Source organism: Pterocles gutturalis, unplaced genomic scaffold (genome assembly GCF_000699245.1).
Source record: "Pterocles gutturalis isolate BGI_N339 unplaced genomic scaffold, ASM69924v1 scaffold855, whole genome shotgun sequence".
NCBI lineage: Eukaryota > Metazoa > Chordata > Aves > Pterocliformes > Pteroclidae > Pterocles > Pterocles gutturalis.
In genome coordinates, this window is record NW_010140331.1 from 6,171 (window position 1) to 24,021 (window position 17,851).

The 17,851-nt window shown below is 47.9% G+C and overlaps 1 protein-coding gene across 1 annotated transcript in view; it reads right to left on the reverse strand.

The window, feature by feature from the left end:
* Window positions 1–14,794, reverse strand: part of PPAP2B (phosphatidic acid phosphatase type 2B) — a gene marked incomplete at its 5' end in the record, with an annotated part of 19,710 nt that extends 4,916 nt beyond the window's left edge. The window contains 4 exons of the mRNA XM_010083581.1: window positions 722–898; window positions 8,782–8,839; window positions 9,567–9,850; window positions 14,637–14,794. Coding sequence (XP_010081883.1) covers window positions 722–898; window positions 8,782–8,839; window positions 9,567–9,850; window positions 14,637–14,794 — 677 coding nt within the window. The remainder of the gene's footprint in view (window positions 1–721; window positions 899–8,781; window positions 8,840–9,566; window positions 9,851–14,636) is intronic.
* Between the last annotated feature and the right edge of the window lie 3,057 nt (window positions 14,795–17,851).

Here is a 17,851-nt window from a genome sequence, read left to right on the forward strand (position 1 = left end):
AAACGAGCCAATGCTCATTACCGAGAAGGGCTGGAGAGTGAATGCTGCTGCCCCAGAGGGAAATATTCTCCCTGGTCTGAATGCCTTTGAAGGGCCCCGTTGCCTGGGAGCCTCCAGGAGCTCAGGGCTGATGGGGAAAAGCCCCAAATGTCGCATTTTGTGCTGAATATGCTGCTTGTTTGGTGGGGGGGACAAGAAGAATTGCACCGTTGCTCAGCAGGAGGGCAAAGTGCCAGTGGGTGCACCCCTTCGCTGGGCACCCATCATGGGGCTGGCGGGGTGCTCAGCCCTTGAACCGTGATGCTTGCACATGCTGTCACACGGGGGTGACGCCAGACTGAGCCCCCAGAGCACACTGCCTCCCTGCCACGTGCCCAGAGGTGACATGAGCTTACAGCAGCATGGGCTGGGGAGGTGCCTGCTATTCCCCCAAGACCCCCGCCATCATCCCTGCTGCTGTTCATAAAAATCACAGAATGGTTTGGGTTGGAAAGGACCTTAAAGATCATCGAGTTTCACCCCCCTGCCATGGGCAGGGACACCTCCCACTAGCCCAGGTTGCTCAAAGCCTCATCCAGCCCTACACCCCCTGACCAGGAGTCCCTCCCCATCTCTCCTGCAGCCCCCTTTCAGCACTGGAAGCTGCTCTAAGGTGTCCCTGGAGCTTCTCTTCTCCAGGCTAAATAAGCCCAACCTTTCTCGCCAGGTTTGCTGTACTCACCACGCAGTAAGCCACCAGGGCTCCCTGGGCAAAGCCCGCCAGCACGTCGCTGGGATGATGCTTGTGGTCCGACACGCGGGACAGACCGGTGTAAAACGCCATCATGACGAGGGTGAACTGGAGGAGGGGACGGAGCAGGCGGGCTCCCTTCCACGTGAATCTGGCCTGCAGATAAAACTGTGGGGAAGAGAGGAAAACAAAAATGTTGTGTTAATTTGGGAGAAGCAAAGGAGAAGCTGCAGCCAAAATGTGCATGTGTGGCACTAACCACTCGGTGGGGCTGGCCATGGGGCACCTGCACCCCTGTGGCTCAAGGAAGGGGGGAACTGTAGAAGAAGGATGCTCTTTGCAAACGTGTGGCCTCTGTCATGCAAAGGGAAGTGGAGATGGGGGGATTTTAACCTATGGAGGGTGTGCAGGCAGAGGTGGATAGGTACAGCCCTTCCTTCGTGAGCCAGGGTTGGGGGCTTGGGACCCTCTGCATCCCAGCTCATACCACAACTCCGTTTCAGGCTCCACACAACATCCAATCAACCTGAGTAAGGAAATTCTTCCCCGCTGCTATTTAGCGCGTAACAGAAGCAAGGTCCCAAATTTGCGGCATGCAGGACCCACAGCATCTCTCAGATGAAAACCAGGAATCACCGCAGCACACCACACCTCCAGAGCCAGCCCCAAGGATTTCCAGGCACAGCTGCAACTGCTGACAACATGGATGCAAAATGCATTCCTCTAACACTGCCATCGTGTTCCCGAGACCCGGGGTCTGCAGGGTCATAGGGACCAGCCACCCCACCCCACGGCACGGGAAGTCACCCCTACCCAGTGAGGGGAAAGCAGGGTCCTGGCTTGACCTAAAGAGCCGAAGCTGACATGACGTCAAACGGGCATTGTCCCCTCCCCATGACTATCACGGGTCTGTTTCCGTTTCGGCCGGTGGGCACGGCTGGTTCCTGTGGGAACCGGGAAGCGGGGTGGGAAGAGGACAGGAAAACGGGAACCCGCTGCTCACGGATGAGCGGGGCCAGGCGCCGCGCGGGGAGGAAGGCTGCGGGAAGGGAGGGACGCCACAGCAGCCTTCGGGACTGGGGAGGATAGAGGCACTTGATGGCTTGAAGAGTGTAAAAGTGCCTGGAAAACACCGCGTGGCTCCTGGAGCTCGAATCCGCTGCCCATGGGGCTCAGCCGCAGCAGGGCTTTTCTGGCTGTTGCTAAATGAAGCACTGGAAGTCAGACTCAGCAACATCAGAGGGCTGGAAAGGGGTTTAATACCCATTTACGATCCCTTTTACACACCCAGAGCAGTTTACACTGCCTTGATATAAAGAGAATGAAGCTCTCGCTGCGTTCTTGAAACTACAAATAACTTAATGACACCATTTACCTATAAAAGCAGAATTAACTGGAAAGCTGATAAGGGGGAAGCATCATTTTAGCCAATTTAGTATGTTTGGCTGTTGCATAAACAGTATTATTTACTCCTTTTTGGAAAGAACACACACTGGGCTCTTTAGAGGAAATGAAACATCATGTCATTTGAATGGAGCAGATGCTCCAAATTATCCAAATTGTTAGCCAATTAACATGGAAGAGAGCAGAACCAAAACAGCTCAGCGCTGGCTAATGCACATGACAATTCTGGGGAATATATCTGCAAACCAGCCCGAATCTGGGAACAGAGCCACATCACCACAGCACACACCCCACACCACGCAAACTTGTGCACGCGATGCTACGGGACCAGTCACAGCTCTCCAGGTCCCCACGGCAAACCCACACTGATGGAACCCAGCACATGGACCGCTGGGCTGGTTCTCTAGTTCATGATGACAATTTCTATGATTGGGAGAAAAATCAGTCAACAATCAATGTTACAAAAATTAAGAGGCATGTTCTGCCCAAAAGGATCTAAAAAAAATAACAAAAAACCACCACCAATGTGGAGGTGCTTTCCCTCCCACCGCTCAGCTGGAAGGCTGGAGCTGTAAAAAACTCCATCCTGCACAGTCACTTGCAGTGATTTAACAGCAGGTACTTCATCCTGCAAGCAAATATCTCTGCGGTTCATTAGCAGGGAGCTGCATTTTTCGTTTGCAATGCTTAGGCTGGATGAATTTTCATTGCCACGGTATTTATGCATCCAGTGATCTGCCACTGAGAATAAACCGTGCAGGCAGGGTACTCCTGGGAAGTATACAGGGAAGGTTGTGATAGAGACCTGGAGACCCTGATATCTTTTAAATACAACTTCTCAAAGCAGGGACAGTGTCCCTGGAAAAAACAGCATTTGTGGGGATTAGCATTTTTAAAACACACAACAGATATAAAATGTTTCTGTTGCCATGGTTTAGGTTTCGGATTATTTTCAGGTTCAAGAGTCTCAGCCCAGCCCAGGTGACAGTGCAAAACTCAGGTTCCAGTATGTTGTTACAGAGCAAAATTACCTCCAAGTACTACATCTTATAAACCATTACTCCTAGTTCCACCAGGAAGACTTGAAACCTAATGTCTTACTTTAGTCTCGAGGCTCTGCCACATCAAACCCCTCAAGAAAAAAATCTGCTGCTGGGTAATCTGACATTTGTCCCTTTTGGACAGCCTTGACATCCCCTCAATTCGTTATATCCCACAAGCTTGGACTAAATTTGTCATCTACAAATGAGGATGCAAAGAATCAGTTAAAAATCAGCAATAAAACCCTAACACTGAGTTTGAACATGCAAAAAAGTGGACAGTTTTGGGGCTGACGCAACTAAAGCCACTTCTTCCAAATCACAGCTCTGAACTGTGCCTAATGTACAGGCTTGAGCCCTGGAAAAGGTGTGCAAAGGCAGCGTGGCACCATCAGGGTGTGCTGGGTGCCACCCCAGTCCCCAGCACCCAACTCACACCCACACCTGCACATCTTGGAGGAGTAAAACCCACCGGAACAGATCATCTCAGCCACCACACTATCAATGCGAGGATCTTGACTGAGCTGCTTTTATGGCTGCAATAAAAGTCCTGGAAAAGTTGCTCTTTAGTTCTCCATTCATAAGCAAAAAAAGACAACAGCACTTTTCATATTCCACGTGTCTATTATAAGAATGCAGTACATCAGAGACCAGGGTGCTGGGATCCCATAAGTACTTTAAAGGCAACCCTCAGGGTGCTCCAAACTTTACTTCTTCCTTCAGTATGAAAGAAAAACCTAGTTCAGAAGAGAAAGCCAAAAACTGAAAGGGGGGGCATGGAGGCTGAAAGGACCAGAATTTCCCTAAAAAGGGAATTAGTGCTATTACTAAGGAATGGGAAGTTCCTGGGAATTTATCTGAAAACTGGCTTTCGAAGGAGTTTTTTGGAAATCTAGGAAGCAAATCTGAAGTGCTTCCTGCTAAGGACTGACAGATTTGGATGGGAACGTGGGACTGGATGAGGGAGAGAATGGAGGAACAAGACCACAACCAGGGTTATTTCCATCACAGGGCAGCAAAAGTCAGGAGGAACATCAGCAGGAGTGAGGGTGGATGAAATGAAATGGGATCACACAGAGGAGGAGGAGTTATTTGGAGCTTCCATTCACCGTCTCCTGGCAGAGGCTGAGTTACCACAAAGCAGATGGCTTGAAGAACATCACATTGCTCTTTTTCTGCCAGGGGACTTCCACACTGCTGGTGGGGACAGCCCACAGCCACACACAACCCCTGAGCAAACCCATTGAGGAGGAGCTGGCAGGGGACATGGGCTAAAAGCGTCACCTCCAGCCTCCTGGGGCTTTCTGACACCCAGAGTTCCATCCTCTTCACACTCTCCCCACCACAAGGCTGAACACCATCAACCACGTCCCTTAGTCACCACTAAGGTTTCCTTCTGGGAAATGGCTGGGCTTGTTTCTGACCTGAAGTTACCTCCATCTCCAGCCCTGTCTGCAAACAGAGTGGTACCCAAAGTGATACGGGACCAAAACCCCTCAAACCTGAGCTCACCGTGGCGTAACGCCCTGCCCTGGCTGGGCAAAACCAGCCGGAGGAAGGGGAACTGCAGAATCCAGCTTTTAGCAGCAAGATGGCCAGGGGACAAGGACAGGAGAAGGGCAAAGACCTCCCAGCACCAAAGGGATGTGTTGTTTGCCTCTTTCCTGCCTTTGCCAGGTGTGCAGCATCTTCCACCCTATTGGGAATATCCCCATCATCTCAGCCCTGGCCTCTAATGGAACTCCAGTTTATTCGCTTACTCAGATCACCACTAAACTTGACTCCAAGTCCACAACTACCACGGAGTTTTCTTCACATGGGCACGTCATCGCTCAGCAGCACGAGGGCACTGGGACCTTCTCCATGCTTCAGCAAGAAACCCCAGTGCAAAGCTTCACACCCACCCAGACACGCAAAACCAGCAACACCTCTAATTTTTCGTATGAGTAAAACACACTAAAACCCATTCTGATGGGAAGTCTTCAACCTCATCCACCAACGCACATTAAATACACCGTCCTGTTTTACTCCGGAATCAGCCAACATTGCTGAGGGATACTAATTTAGCTTTTTAATATTAATTTAGTTTTTCTGCATCCTCTGTGTAGTTTCAGGCAACTTTGTGTCGTAAGAAAAATAATCAGTGGTATGGTCTCGTGTGCTTGAGGGGAAGGGAAAGGCCCCATCGCTCTCTGCAAAGACTCCCCATGTCCAGCGAAACAAAACCAAGAGGTGTGGGTCAGGTCCAGAGGAATGAGCTGTTACATACCTCCTCTTTCCTCAGCCTGCTATAAATATGTATTATAGGCTCGCTCAGCCAAGGAGTAACAAAGCAAGGAAAATTAAGACAAAGAGGATTACCAAAGCGTAATTTCCCCTTTTTAAATTTTTTATACAAAGGCCTGATGTTAATTGGGTATTCTTGGTGACAAAAAGCCTGCGAGAAACTTAGCCCTGAAGTTTTAGTGTTTAGAACTAAATCCCAGGAGATTTTACTGTGTTGCAAGTGCCTTTCCCTGTGACTTTTCCCCCAAAGCCCTCTGGGGCTTGGCATCCATCCGTGTTTTCCTACCGGGAACCCAAGGCCAAACTGCTTCTCCCTCATGGATGGGTCACGGCACTGTTGCTGGGATGGGGAAGACGTGGTCAACCATCCACTGGCCACCAAACACTTGGGAAAATCCAGCCCCACGGTGCAGGCGAAGCCCTGTGGGATGCGTGGGAATCCAGGTATCTTTTAATACACAGACTAAAGATTTCTGGCACCCGTCTCCATCAGGTGAGGCAAACTTGAAAACATTATAATTCAGAATGGGCTCTACGAGCGAAGCCAGGGAATGCCAGGAAAGACGGGAAGTGACTTATCCTTGAAACACGAGGTATTGTTCAACAGGGAATGTGTTCAGGATGCGGCTGAGCAGCCAAGCCTCTGCAGCACTCGCTCAGCCCCACAAACACCCCCAACTCTGCAAAGGCTCCTGGCAAACTCCCGGCACCCAAAGCACCAGCAGCAACCTGCTATGGCACAGCCCTTGCTTCCCAGGAACTGGAGAATAACCATTTTGTTTTGATTGAGGTGATTCCCTGATTAAATCCATCAAACCCACCTCCTGCAGGTGCTGGCATGGTGGATGCCATGTTTCTAACAAGGCTTCCAAAAACCCAATCAATCACTGAGCTGGACAAGACAGTGGGGTTTATTTTGCATTAAATAAAATCCCTCTGAGTTACTGAAACCTCTTTTTATTTTTTCTTTTTCTTTTTTTTTCTTTTTTCTTTTTTTTTTTTTTCCAGTATGATCAGCCTTTCCAACATGACAGCTTTTCTGCCTCCCTTTTTCTACAAGATTTCTTTCAGTGGCCAGGGACCTGGAGTGATGGAGAGCAGGGTAGTGTGAGTCAAGTTAGAGTCATTTAAGTTGGAAAAGACCCTTAAGATCATAATTTCCTCACCTCCAATACACACCACATCACACTGCCTTGGCTCAAGTTGCCTTTTTCTCCCTTCAATTTATGACCAAACACTTGGTATAATTTTTTCTCTCTTTTTAAGGCACAAGGCAACTGAGCAACTGGTCAAATGGAGCCTGCTACCAACCTCATCCCAGTTTTGGGACACAGAAAAATAGAAAATAAAATCATTCTTAAGGGATTGGGGCTCAAAGCCTCTCCATGGAGAGGGATAAGTGGAACAGCCTGATGTCCCGGATCAGGGGAGAGAGGGGCAGAGGCTGCTGAGCGCCGATAGCTCACGTGCTCCCATATGGGGACAGGGAAGAGCAGCAAAGAGAGATCAGAGGCAGCTTTCTGCTCTGAAGCATTACACAGGAGCTAAATGCCACTTTTGAAGCCTGATGGAAAGTTAAAATCAGGTGGCAGGCATTGGTACAAAACAGCACTGGAAGCTGAGCCATGGGAATATTCCATGCCTACTGCAGTTTTGGGGTCTCCAGTGCACCCCCACCACCAGCCCCCCCCAGGCACCGGCATTCCCCTTTGTTTCTCACTTGCTCCACTGGCTTTTCAGAAAAACATGGAAAAAAAACAAGCTGGTGAAGCAACATGGTCTGCCCAGTGCCCTGCAGAAACAGGGTCAAGCCCTGGTGACTTTGGGTGGCCACTGCCAAAGTGAAGGGGGTGGAAATGTGGGGAGGGGGCAAGCTCTTGTCCAGCTGAGCACAGCCCCCCCAGTTTGTCCTCTACCCTGAAGGATGCTGCAGGGCACAATCCTGTGCAAAAGGTCAAAGCATTGGGCTTGGCTTCCAAAAAAGGGTCCTGAAGCAGCATCTCCTAAAATAACACCTGGAAGGACAACCTAAATCTTGCCGAGGATTTGGAGAGAAACCACCACCGACTTAATAGAGACTGGCAGTTTTTGCTGTTTCCAGATGCCAGGCTTGAAAGCATCCCAGGGCTGACTTATCTGACTGCCCGCACATCTCCTTGCAAATCAATAAACGTCGGTGTGAGGATGGGTTCCAAACGCAGCTCCAAAAGTTTTGTGAAGGCAGTGGCAGAGCGCTGAGCCTCCTGCAAAGCATAGCCGGGGTGGCTCTGCCTTGTAACATGTCTGGGAGGAAACGGCCAAAATGCTTACTGAATAAATTCTAACGTTTTCCAAGGATAAAATTAAAATAAGGGGGGAAGCACAGAAAGAATTTAATACACTGCCCCCAACAGCCTGGAAAGCTTAGTAATGAAATTACAGAAATTGCTCAGAGGGAGGGGGGATCCCGGGCTGAAAAAGCAGGAGGGAGCAGTGGTCATTTATCTTTTCACAGGGTAAAGTAAAGGGATGGGGGAAGCACTGCTCATAGATAAAAGCTGACGTTTAATGTTTTTATCAGTGCCATGCTGTTTCTTTGCTTGGTAGCCTGAGCTTACAGGAGATGGGGGGGTGGGAATCTTGAAAGGAATCCAAAACCTTTTTTCTGATTTAAAAAAAAAAAAAACAAAAAAAAAAAAAAACAAATATAAATCACTATCCAAACCTTCCCAAAATGCTGCGTGCGGGTCCAGCCCCTTTGGGGGTGCGGGCAGCGTGCCTCCCCCAGCCCCGGCAGGAAGAACCTTGGCAGCCGCCCCGGCCCCAGCCCCAGCGCAGGAAGGGTAGAGCCATTTCTCACTGACAAAGAAAAACAAGTCCCAACCCTCTGCTCCGGATCCAGGCGGGCAGAGGCTGCTCCACCTGCTCCATTGACACATTTGGGAACCATCCTTCACCCCCTCAACAGAGGCATGATGGCACATCTTTCACCCTCCATCAATACAACATTTTGGCTCGCCCCAAGTGGAAGCTTCAATGTGGGGTGAATAAAATTGCACAGATCATCCACCGATTTAGTAGGGTTCAGATTTAATTGCAGCCTTGGCTACATCCCAGAGCTGCAGAGGTCAGCTCTCACCCCAGGAGTCTCCATCCCAAATAACACCACAGGGGCTGACATTGGATCTCTCCACCACCGGCTTGTTCAGGCTCTTTTTTTTCAACTGACCCTCTATCTCTGATGCTTATCGCGTCGCTATTGCTACCAAAAGCAGGCGAGTGCTTTGGAAAAGGGGGATGGGATAAATCAGCTCAATGTCAAGCAAGGCTGAGGTTACTTACCACCAAATACAGCATGGTGTAGAGGGAGAAGGACGCGTGCCCGGAGAAGAAGGATTTCCTGCAAAACAAAGCAGGTGCTAAGAACCAGCCACTATAATCTTCTCACACAGTATTATAATCTTACACATAATATGGTGACTTGCTCGATGCTAGCAAGAGGGTACCCAAAGCAGAGGGAAACACAACCCCCAATCTTTCGGGTTATAAAACCCCAGCTATCCGCCCTGCTCGCTCAGGAGGCAGAAGGCGAGCGGATGGGCAGGATGCTCGCATTGTTCAGCCCTTCCTGGTCTACTCACGGGACAGCAGTTATTTCCAGGATAGCCCGATAACTCATCGTCTCGCCTCAAATAACCAGGAAACCGTAAAGAAATCAGAAGTAAGCAAGTTCTCTGGTCGCTTAATTGTGGTATGTGAAACACGCCCCTGGAAATGTCAAAATTGAGCATCTGATGGATTTGATAGATCGAAGGGGAGGTGTTGGCAGCCCTCTGCTCTGCATGGGACAGCTCGAGCTGTCACCATGAGCTCAGCTCTTAGGGTGACTTCCCACATTGAGCAACCGCTCTGGAAAACAATAGTGTAGGAGTAAAGAGAAAGGAAAAGATATATTTTTCAGCCAAGTCCCACAAATCCCAAGGGAAACTGGCAGACGGAGCTGCAGCCTTCGCAGAGAAAGCAGATTTTGAATCATCTATCGTTGGCAGAGAAATCCCAAGATGTATTTAGCATGAGACACCGTTTTGGCGGCGGCGACCCATGGCTTTGATGCCAGGGGCTCTCACCTGGCTTCCTGGACCTTGCTGTCGCTTCCCCTGCAGGTGTAGTTTTGGATGTAAACTCCCTTCGCGCAGTTGATGGTGGAGAAATCCAAATCGCAAACTTCCAGGAAATGCGGCCGCAAGCGCCCGACGGACACTTTGGCAATGTCTGTGAAGGACTGGCTGATGGCGCAGCCGAAAGCGAAGCAGCCCACCTGCTTGTAGAGCGCTGCCACGTAGGGGTTCTGGATAAAGGAGTGCGACTTCTCCTTCAGGTAGTGGACGCGGTAGAGCTCTCCCGTTATAATCTGTGGGGGAAAGGCAACAGAGAGGTCAGAGAGCAGGGAAGATGTTCTGCAAAACCAGCGATGGGTGGCTGACACAGCTCTTCGTGCTCTGAGCATCTTGAACCAGGAATCTGCTTCCACAGGGAGGAAGGAGAGCCTAGAGCTTAGCATCCCTCCATCCTCCTCCTCCTCCCTCTCATGAAGAGATAGCAGTGCTCAAAATGTTTACAGAAAAATTCCGTAAATAAGAAGAAACACCAAAGCTAGATTTTTGGTTTAGCACGTTGGCGTATCTTTACAGAAGTGAAATAGCGCCCCAGATCTATACCAGCATAGTGGAAAAAAAAAAACAACAAACAAACCCAAAACAAAAAACCAACATAAACCAGACAAAAGAATCAGCGTGTGTTTGGGAAGGAGAGGCCAGATCCACTACCCTCGTATCAAACCCATTTTGGAGGAAAACAAATGAACAACCTGCTTATCTACCTCTCTGAAAACCAACCAAGGAAGACTCAGAAAGCCCCAAAATTTTCAGATTCTGGCCCAAAATGTGCCACCACCAGACCCAATTCAAGCCGCTCAAAGCCTCTTTAAGCAGCAGCTCTTTTGGGCTGTTTCAAGGGGTCTTGCCATTGCGTGGCAGCAAATTATGTATTTCTTGTGAAATGCTGGTGTTTGACAATATCGCCGTAAATCACAGTCAGGGAGCAAAGGACCCGAGTTCTCATAATCCCGACTCTTAAAAGGCGGGTTAATGAAAATCAGGCTGTGAAATGAAGTCCAAATGTCTCACCTCTCCCAAAGAGGCAAAGGCTTAAATTGTTCTCCGTCACGTTACACACCTAGTTTTTGAGCTCCAGATTTACAGCTTTAGGATTTTATTCATTACTTTAAATGCGTTTATACCTGAGTAATAAATCGAGGCTTTTTTTTTTTTTTTTTGCATCCACCCCCTCGGCCCTGCCCCTCTCTAGCCACAAGGACTGTGATATATAAAATGAACTGTCAGGAAAAATACCTTCATGTTAATCCCTTTCTGGAGCTGCCAGCAATATTCCTCCCGGCGTGGCAGCCTGCCAGCAGCATGCAGGAGACAAGGCTCCCCTGCCTACCTTTTTTAAAAGCTTGGCACAACCTTTGGAAACTAATAAACTGGAAAAGTATGGCAATTAGACTAAGAGGAGATGAAGCTGTATCATTGTTTGAACGCACTCGTACCGTGCCTTGAAAAAAACAAGGTTGACCCAAGGCAGCTGAAACTGCAGTAACCAGGCTTTATCAAAGAGATACAACTAGAATAATAAAAAAATAAAGGCCAAGCTAGAGCACTCTGCTGCCATGCAGAGAAATACTCTGGGTGGCTGCGCCATCATTCGGCGTTTACGTGTCACCGCTGGGATTTACTCTTGGAAATCTGGTCGTGACCAAGAGTCATCTGGGGAGCTGCAGCTAACGGACTCCAGCATCACTTTAAACCTCTCAGACTCCAAAGACCATGGTTTATCTCCATTTTGGACCATTTTCCAGCACAAGCTGGCAGCCAGGAAATCTACTGGCATGAGAACCACAGAGGGAGGTTGAAACATCTCCTGCTCCCCTGGTAGGAGGCAACTGGATGGACATCCAGAAGCTGGATGGACACGGATGCTCCTGCGTGAAGTCACAGCCACCACCTGCAGCTTCCCCAAAGCCTAAATGCAGAAGGGGAACCACGAGGCTCAAAACTCAAGGCTTTTGCAGAGGGGAGACAAGAGGAATTAAGGATGCCATCCGATACTGGCAGATGTGCCATTACTCCAAACTCACAAACAAATCCACGTAAACCCAAGGCTCTTGGCCTGGGAAGGGCATGTGACCATTTTAAAGAGGGACCAACAAAAGTCTGGGGATTAATGTTTTTTTTCTCTCACTGTTGGTGGTCTGGGTAATTGCACAAACATAGCAGATTGTAAATTGGAGACTTCATTCCCTCACTAACACGCTGCCCGGGCAGCCATGAGTGCTCCCCGCTTAGTTAAAGCCATGGCTCAATCTTAATGAGAAGCTAAGAATTGGGTAAACTTGGTTTTTTGGCAGTGCAGTCCCAGATAAAGCAGGATGGTGAAAAACTAATGCAGCGCAGATGTGCATGAACTGAAAGGACATCCTGAAAAAAAAAAAAAAAAAAACCCAACAAAAACAACCAACCCAAATCTTAAAGATATTAAGCTCATCTCATTGTGCTTCTGGGCGAGCTACCCAGCAGGGCTGGACACTGTGCCTATGTGATGGGCACAGCTCCCAGGGGACTGTCACACACATTTAAGAAAGGTGGTCACTAGAGAGAAGCCAATATCAAACTTCGCTGCCTGTGAATGCCTTTTGCAGACTTCTGGTTGTGTCCATTTTATCATTGTTATAAGGTATCGCCAGCAATCCAACTAGCCTGTGATTACTTTTAGAGCTGTTCTAATCCCTTATGTCTCTGGTGTAACATGCTAATCACATTGAAGCGCATCACCTTCAACTGGAAAACAATCAGCTAATCCAGCTGTGTAACTTAGATCATCTAGGAAATTAATTTTCTCAGGTATTTTTCATAGGCTTTCAAGGTGTGGGGATGCAGGGTGGCTCAGCAGCGATACCCATACGAGGGTCAGGAAGAGGAAAATGTCACCTTCCCCATGTCATCCCAGGGACCATCAACACGCTTCTGTGCTGATCAAATTAACCATCTTCCAGCAAGAAGAGCAGTCAGGAGAGACGTGAGAGTGTACATCCCGGGGGCACGAAGCTCTCCAGGGTCATCTGTACAGAAATTTGCCTGAAGTCAGTAAATATACAGGTATTAAACCCAAATGCATATCCTTTCACATCCTGATCGAAGCAAAGGTCTTCTGCCATTTACCTAACGAGCGCTCAGGGTGTCCTCAAGCCATTTAAAACATGACCTGGAACTTTTAACCCAGGCTAGACTGCCCATGACACCACTAAAGCAAGGGTGTGAAATTTTTGGCTGCGCCACCCAAAATGCCATCTCCCTGGAAGTCCTCGTAACCGCTGCCCTGCCTTCCGAAGGCAAACATTGTGAGCGACAGGAGCGGAGTAAGTGCTTTGTGGATTTGGAAAGAATTCCTATTATGCTACAGTAATTCTGGTATCTGGGTTACATCTGAAAAAAGAGGTCAGGCTGACTTGAATTTTCCATGCACGCTGCCATAGCAAAGAAATCTGTTGCTTCAATTCCTCGTTAGCCGTTTGTATCACTCAGCAGCAAATAACCGAGCTTTTGAATTTACCTTATTAAGTTACATTTGTTGTGGGCACAGTGAAACCCAGGGCAGAAACATCTAATTCTTGGGGGATTTTCTTTCTCTTTTAATTGACCTGCTGTTTGATGGTAGAAAGCTGATGGATCATATAGGCAGCTGATTATGTTTCCAGGTTCTGTTCCAACTCCTGTATTTGCCACCGCCTCATTACTGATCAGAAGCACACTCCGCATGGAGCCGGCGTGCCGATAGCTCAGGCAGTAATGCGAAAATGAGAGGCTTTTTCATTTTGTTTTTATGGCTTTTCCACACTCGGGGGTAATTCACCTGCAGGGTAAAATTTTGACGTGTTTATAGAACTGGGGGTCTGTCACCTTTCGATCTTGTTTTGAGGAGGGAGGGGAAATAAGAGCAAGGCAGTTTTGGGGACCTACTTTGCTAAGTGAGTGTATGTGGCCAGGAAATGATGGAGAGATTTGGAAACGATGGAGATACTCACAGCACAAAGCAGCAAGGCTGGGGATGGGGTATGACCGAAGCAGGCACCGTGCCATGCTAAAATATCTATTGCCCGTGACAGTGTTCCTATGAGGAAAGATGAAAGCCAAGAAGGGGAAAAAGTGCTCCTGACCTCTCCATCTCCATCCCTCCCCAGCTGAAGGAACCATGAGGAAAGCGTCTCTGGGAAAGCACCTGAGCTGTGCGGGCAGCAGGTGAGAAGGAAGACGTAGGTACTTTTCATAGGGGAATTTCGTCTTCAGCTGGAAGCATTTCACCAGCAACCAGGAGAAGCTCTTGCCTTCTGCCCCAGCACCAGGTACGCGCTGGCATAAGGAGGTTCAGCTCCACAGGGTGAATTCAGCTTTTTGGCTGACATATAAAGCTCTTGCCCTGCAATCGTTTCCTAGCACAGCTCTAGGAAACCTGGCAGGAAAAAAAGAAATGAGGAGGCATTGGGAAGGTGGTGCATTAACTACTTTTTACAGCGAGAACTTGGGGAATATACTCCCCGTGGAAGGTTTTAATTGTCTTTTTAATATGGCTGTAATATACAATCTCTTAAAAATCTAATACTAACTTGTGAAACTTTTCCAGGCACTGGTTAGCTGCAAAAGATGTGACCTTTTTTTTTTTTTTTTTTAAACCTTATAAAATAGGCAAATACCAAGAGTTATTTGAATAGGGACAAACCATGCCAAGTCCTTACTGACACTCAAGTCTTTTTGCTTCTATCTGAACTCCTACCGGAGGGTGAAAAAGCTCTTGTGGAGCTCACAGACTTGCCCAAACAGCTTTGGGCCTGTTTACGGGCTTCAAGAGTAATTTCATTCCTCCCATTACAAGCTTTCATTTGCAAATGTTTACTGCTCCATGCTCAGGGGGAAGTCAGATAATCAGAAAAGAGATGTGCACCTTGGTAGATAGCACGGAGGCAAGACTGCATTAAACTCCCAACACTGATGGGACATTGGGTTTTTTGTCACCCCTTTAGGTGACAGCACCATGGGGGATGCCCAAATGACAGGAGAAGAGATTTCAGAGGTAGTACTTACGGCGAGGATGGCAATGAGGATGCCTGCAGCACACAGCACCACATCGTTGATTGTCTCCATCGACTTCAGCGGGTACCTGATGCTGTCGTCGTCGCAGTAGAAGCCCCGCTGGTAGGGCTGGATGGTACTTGTTTCAATGATGAGGAAGGGCAACCCGGCTAGAAAGAAGGGGAGACAATAACCAAGCCCATCAGCAATACAGGCAAATACAAACAACCCACCAAAAAACCCACAAAACCAAACAACAACCTAGAAAACCCCTTGAAAACCACGCAGCACCATTCCTGGTACTTTTCTTTTCATATTGCTATCTTTCCAAAGGGATTTGTTTTTCCAAGTTGCTCTTGCAGGGAAAAAGCATCTCCCCTGTTATGGTTATCAGATGTCCGCACTGCCTGGTTTCAGTTAAGCCTCGTGCATTACAAATATTAACTTGCAGGAACGGACCCCTAAAGCAATCCCTCTGCAAAAAGCCATGAAAATGAATCTGGCACTTGTCTCCAGGGACAGACAGAGCACCCCGTGGCAGGGCAACCCAGGCCTGTGCAAACAAACACTGGGGGATCCAGTATCAGCAGAGCTTCTACTACTTGCTCAGCCCAGCTATGCTCCATCCCCATCACTTTCATACCTTTGAAACCTTCCTTGGCTCCCTCCTCTCTATTTTCAGGGTCTACGTGCTTTTGTACCTACTAATGCCATAAGACTCTGTGAACAGCTGTGAAACACCCATCCTTGACCCATCCACACAAGGAGAACCTGAGCACGTACCCAACCAGCCCATCCACAGGAGCTGCTGAACTCCCACCAGAGCCTGTTCGCCTTTGATCACATTAAAGCCGTGTGAAATCTCCTTTTAAACGCTGCTGGTGAACCCTCTGTGCAGGAGACCTGCATCTGCACAGCTCGACTGGACCTTTGCACCAGGCATGGAGCAGATCTGCTCAAAAACACAGGGTGATGGGGGAGGACATACACTATGGGGGGGACACCTCGAAATCGCTGCATGTCTGTAACTCCATATTCTTCTAAGCCTTTCAGAGAAATACAGCATTGCCTTAAACCTGGAAGGAGAGCCCTGGGGTATTTCCCAGCCCTGATGCTACCTTGGGCAGGGCACCCTCCTTCCCTTTGCCTCAGTTTCCCCATCCATCTTTGCTGTTAAGCCCATCACCAAGAGGAGCAGTACATACCCACCAAAACAAGCCCCAGATTCCCTGAAACCCGTGTTCAGGGTAAATCACAAACCACAAGGTACAGGAAACCCTCCTCCCACTTGCAGAGCGAAACCCAGGCAAGAGGAAAACAAATTCACAGCGGTTCAAACTGTACTTGGGCCAAGACAACAGGACTCACACCCAGATCCTACAGAAAGCACTAGGGAATACTTTTCAACCACAGCCTTACTTAAGGATTTGTGGATTGGTTTACACAGAGAGAAGTCTCTGACATATTAGGTTTTTCCTTCTAAAAATTAAAAAAATAAAAAATGAAGCACTGTTGGGTCTGAGCAAAATTTGTCCACGTTTTGGTGATCACGATCTGCTAGATGTGTTTAGCAAAGTTACCATCCAAGTTGTTAAAAAGTGTCATTAAAATAATGTTCCCCATCTCCACGTGAACCACTTTCTGTATTTCACTTTCTGCAATCCATTTTTGGCTCCTTTTCCTATATGTTAATAGGCTTGCCTAATCCAGGCTTATTAGCAGGTTTTGTTAGTCTTAAGAAAAAGGAAAATCTCTATCACCTGTGAGCCGGGACAACTATGCACAGACCTGAAACCTCTCAGGTACCCAAGAGGTGCCACAGCACAGCTCAGGACACTTTTCAGATCCTCTCTAAAAACTCTGGGAATGGGTTGATGGCAAGCACTGGGCCTCGCGGTGCTTGGCAGGGCAGGATGGTTTCCACTACATGTGTGAACCAGTGAGGAAAGGTTTCAGAACTGCCTGCCCAGCTCAGATTTGGTAAATAAAATCAGACATCTCGTGTGAATCCAGTTGATCTTCATTCCACTATTTAACCGTTTTGATGCGTAGCCAGCTTGGCCCCAAAACGTGCCTCTGATGCCAGCAATCCAATATTAATAGGCCACTTAAAAAATCCTTAAGTTTCCCAATGAAAAATTGCAGGAGAAGAGCTAACGTCGCTCGGCGCGATCCTATTTCACATGCACTTGAAGCAGCAGCGTAACAGTTGAACTCGGGGAGTAGACATGCCATGGTTACGTGGCTTATTGTTATTTCTCCAGTTCCTCTTGTTAATAGCTTTCACATGACAGGTCTGTAAAACACATGTTCCCACAGACAATAAAACACATCTGAAAGCTAAAACTGGCTTAAAAAAAATAAAAAAGACAATAGTGTTCCTATATATTATGTGAACCCAGGAATAATAAAGATTTGTTTTCCCTTCATTCATTGAACAGCATGGGGTAGTATTTCCGCGTTTCAATTATATGTACGCTCGCCACAGCTATAATAAGAGCAGAACTGACCTATATGCTATACATTTTCTTAAAGTGCGTATAGGCATAGTTTAGAAAATCCAATGGTTTTGTTTTCTCTCCTACAAACTTGTGGTTTAGCGGGATATTGCCAATCGAGTCTTGACATTTTTCCAGCAAAACAGTAACCTCAGATTCCCTTTTTTTCTTTCCTTCCCCCTTTTTTCTAACATGAGAAACATAAACATACTCTCCATAGCTGAACGGATATTGCTTAGAAGACATAACATGCCCTTGATTTCGAGGGCTGGGTGAGACTGCTCTTTCAGCTGTAATTATCCAAGGAACAGAAGATCCCAGCCCATGGCAAATGGTAAGTCGTGCTCAAGATGGCTCTTCTTCCAAAAGGTTATTTCTTGGAGGATGGGTTGTCCAAGTGACTAGGTCACCACCCACATTTTTTTTGGCAAGGGGCTTCCAGCACGGAGAAGCCTGTAGCGGTGCCAAAAGGCAGCCAGAGAATGGGTTTTGCAGAAAAACACTAGAGAGGGAAGTTTGGAAGAAGACCGAAAATTAAATGTGGAGAGAGATGCCTTTGGGATCCCTCAGCAAAACACCACAGAGACATTATTCACATTAGGAGATCTGCCAGAGGTGAAGGTATCCAGAACTGGGGCTACAGCCCACACGTCCTTGGGTTGTACCTACCAGCGTAGGGTTGTACCATGAAGATGGTACATCTGGCTGCATCACTTCTGCCCCACTCTA